The sequence below is a fragment of the Zalophus californianus genome, chromosome X (genome assembly GCF_009762305.2).
Source record: "Zalophus californianus isolate mZalCal1 chromosome X, mZalCal1.pri.v2, whole genome shotgun sequence".
NCBI classification, from domain to species: Eukaryota; Metazoa; Chordata; class Mammalia; order Carnivora; family Otariidae; genus Zalophus; species Zalophus californianus.
This window is the reverse complement of record NC_045612.1, coordinates 30,395,922-30,398,751: the sequence shown is the minus strand read 5'-3', so window position 1 is coordinate 30,398,751 and position 2,830 is coordinate 30,395,922. Positions and strand designations below refer to the sequence as shown.

At 42.0% G+C, this 2,830-nt stretch overlaps 1 protein-coding gene across 1 annotated transcript; it reads left to right on the top strand.

Annotated features, from left to right (window-relative positions):
* Positions 1 to 1,914: 1,914 nt before the first annotated feature.
* LOC113930788 (60S ribosomal protein L29-like) lies at positions 1,915 to 2,552 on the top strand. Its single transcript, XM_035725569.1, has one exon. It carries the CDS (start codon positions 1,945 to 1,947, stop codon positions 2,434 to 2,436), a length of 492 nt encoding a protein of 163 aa, XP_035581462.1. The 5' UTR covers positions 1,915 to 1,944; the 3' UTR covers positions 2,437 to 2,552.
* Positions 2,553 to 2,830: the final 278 nt, after the last annotated feature.

The window sequence follows — 2,830 nt, the reverse complement described above, 5'->3', positions numbered from 1 at the left end:
TTGTTTTTTAGATTCCACATATAAGTGAAATACTATGGTATTTGTCTTTCCCTGACTTATTTCACGTGGCATAATACCCTCTAGGTCCATCCACATTGTCATGAATGGCAAGATTTCATTCTTTCTGATGGCTATGATTCCACTGCCTATATATGCCGCAATCTCTTTTACTGATGGACACTTAAGTTGCTTCCATACCTTGGCCATTATAAATAACACTGCAATAAATATAGGTGTGCATATATCTTTTTGAATTAGTGTTTTCAATATCTTTGGGTAAATAACCAGCAGTAGAATTACTGGATCATACGGTATTTGTGTTACTAATTTTTTGAGGAAACTCCATACTGTTTTCCATAGTGGCTACACCAACTTGCATTCTCACCAACAGTGCATGGGGATTCCCTTTTCTCCACATCCTCTTCAACACTTGTGATTGCTTGTCTTTTTGACACTAGCCATTCTGACTGGTGTGAGGCAATATCTCTTTGGGATTTCGATTTGCATTTCCCTGATGATGAGTGATGTTGAGCATCCTTTTATGTGTGTGTTTGTCATCTGTATGTCTTCTTTGGAAAAATGCCTATTCAGGCCCTTTGGCAATTTTTAAATCAGATTAGTTGGATTTTTGTTTGTTTTTTAATGTTGAGTTGTATGAATTCTTTATATATTTTGGATATTAACCCCTTATCAGATATGTCATTTGCAAATACCTCACGTTCAGTAGGTTGCCTTTTTGTTTTCTTGATGACTTCCTTCACTGTGCAAAAGCTTTTTACTTTGCTGTAGTTGCAATTATTTATTTTTGCTTTTGTTTCCCTTGCCTGAGGAGACAGATCTAGAAAAATATTGCTAAGGCTGTTGTCTAAGAGATTACTGCTTTTTTTTATGTATTTATTTTTAAATAACTCCTTTTTTTTTAAGATTTTATTTCTTTATTTGACAGAGAGAGTCCGCGAGAGAGGGAACACAATCAGGGGGAGCAGGAGAGGGAGAAGCAGGCTTCCCGCTGAGCAAGGAGCCCGATGCGGGGCTTGATCCCAGGACCCTGAGATCATGACCTGAGCAGAAGGCAGACGCTTAACAACTGAGCCACCAAGGCGCCCCCGATTATTGCTTTTTTAATTAAAGATTTATTTATTTATTTGAGAGAGAGGGAGCGAATGGGAGGGTAGGGGCAGAGGAAGAGGGAGAGAAAGAATCTCTTTTTTAAACATTTTATTTATTTATTTATTTATTTATTTATTTGAGAGAGAGAGAGCACATGCATGAACTGGGGAGGGGCAGAAGGAGAGGGAGAAAGAGAATCCCAAGCAAGCTCCATGCCCAGCACAGATCCCCATGCAGGGCTCGATCTACTAACCCTGAGATCATGACCTGAGCCAAAATCAAGAGTCGAAGGCTTAACCCACTGAGCCACCCAGGTGTCCCTTTACTTCTTCTTTACCAATTTCAATGCCTTTTATTTTTTTTCTTTCTTTTCTTTTCTTTTCTTTTCTTTTCCTTTTTTTTGGCTGATTGCTGTGGCTAGGACGTCCAGTGCCATGCTGGATAAAAGTGGTGAGAGAGGACATCCTAGTCTTGCTCCTGATCTTAGGGAAAAAGCTTTCAGCTTTTCACCATTGAATATGATGTTAGTTGTAGGTTTGTCATATATGGCCTTTATCATGCTGAGGTATGTTCCCTCTAAGTTCACTTTGTCAAGAGTTTTTATCATGAACAGATGTTGAATTTTGTCAAATGTTCTTTCTGCATCTATTGAGATGATCATATGATTTTTATCCTTCATTTTGTCAATGTGGTGTATCGTGTTGATTGATTTGCAGATATTGAATAATCCCTTGCATCCCTGGAATAAACTGCACTTGATCATGGTGAATGATTTTTTAATGTATTGTTAAATTCGGTTTGCTAGCTTCGGGAGCCGCGGTCTTCGGTGCAGACATGGCCAAGTCCAAGAACCACACCACGCACAACCAGTCACGAAAATGGCACAGAAATGGCATCAAGAAACCCCGGTCACAAAGATACGAATCTCTTAAGGGGGTAGACCCCAAGTTCTTGAGGAACATGCGCTTTGCCAAGAAGCACAACAAGAAGGGCCTGAAGAAGATGCAGGCCAACAACGCCAAGGCCATGAGTGCACGTGCAGAGGCTATCAAGGCCCTCGTCAAGCCCAAGGAGGTCAAGCCCAAGATCCCAAAGGGCGGCAGCCGCAAGCTCAGTCGACTTGCCTACATCGCTCACCCCAAGCTCGGGAAACGTGCTCGTGCCCGCATTGCCAAGGGTCTCAGGCTCTGCCGGCCAAAGGCCAAGGCCAAGGCTCAAACCAAGGCCCAGGCTGTGGCTCCGGCTCCGGCTCTGGCTCCGGCTCCAGCTCCTGCTGCAGCTCCGGCTCCCAAAGGTGCCCAGGCCCCCACAAAGGCTCCAGTGTAGAGGCTTGTGTCTGTCAGTGTGAGGACAGGACTGGTGTGACCCCAGGGCTTCTATCTGCACGGGGCTGGTGTCCTCCTTTGCTCTTTGTACAAATAAACCTGTGGCAGGCTCTGTCAAAAAAAAAAAAAAAAAAAAAATTCGGTTTGCTAATATTTGTTGAGGATTTTTGTATCTATGTACATCAGGGATATTGGCCTGTAATTTTCTTTTCTTTTTTTTCTTTTTTTTTTTTTTGTAGTATCTGATTTGGGTATTTGGGTAATGCTGGCTTCATAGAATGAATTTGGAAGCTATCCTTCATCTTCTCTTTTTTGGAATAGTTTGAGAAGGAGAGGTATTAACTCTTGTTTAAATATTTAGTAGAATTCACCAGTGAAGCCAATTGGTCCTGGAC

What these genes read in the sequence shown, in the direction of transcription:
- LOC113930788 (XM_035725569.1), top strand. Translation starts at nt 1,945, where the DNA reads ATGGCCAAGTCCAAGAACCACACCACGCACAACCAGTCACGAAAATGG.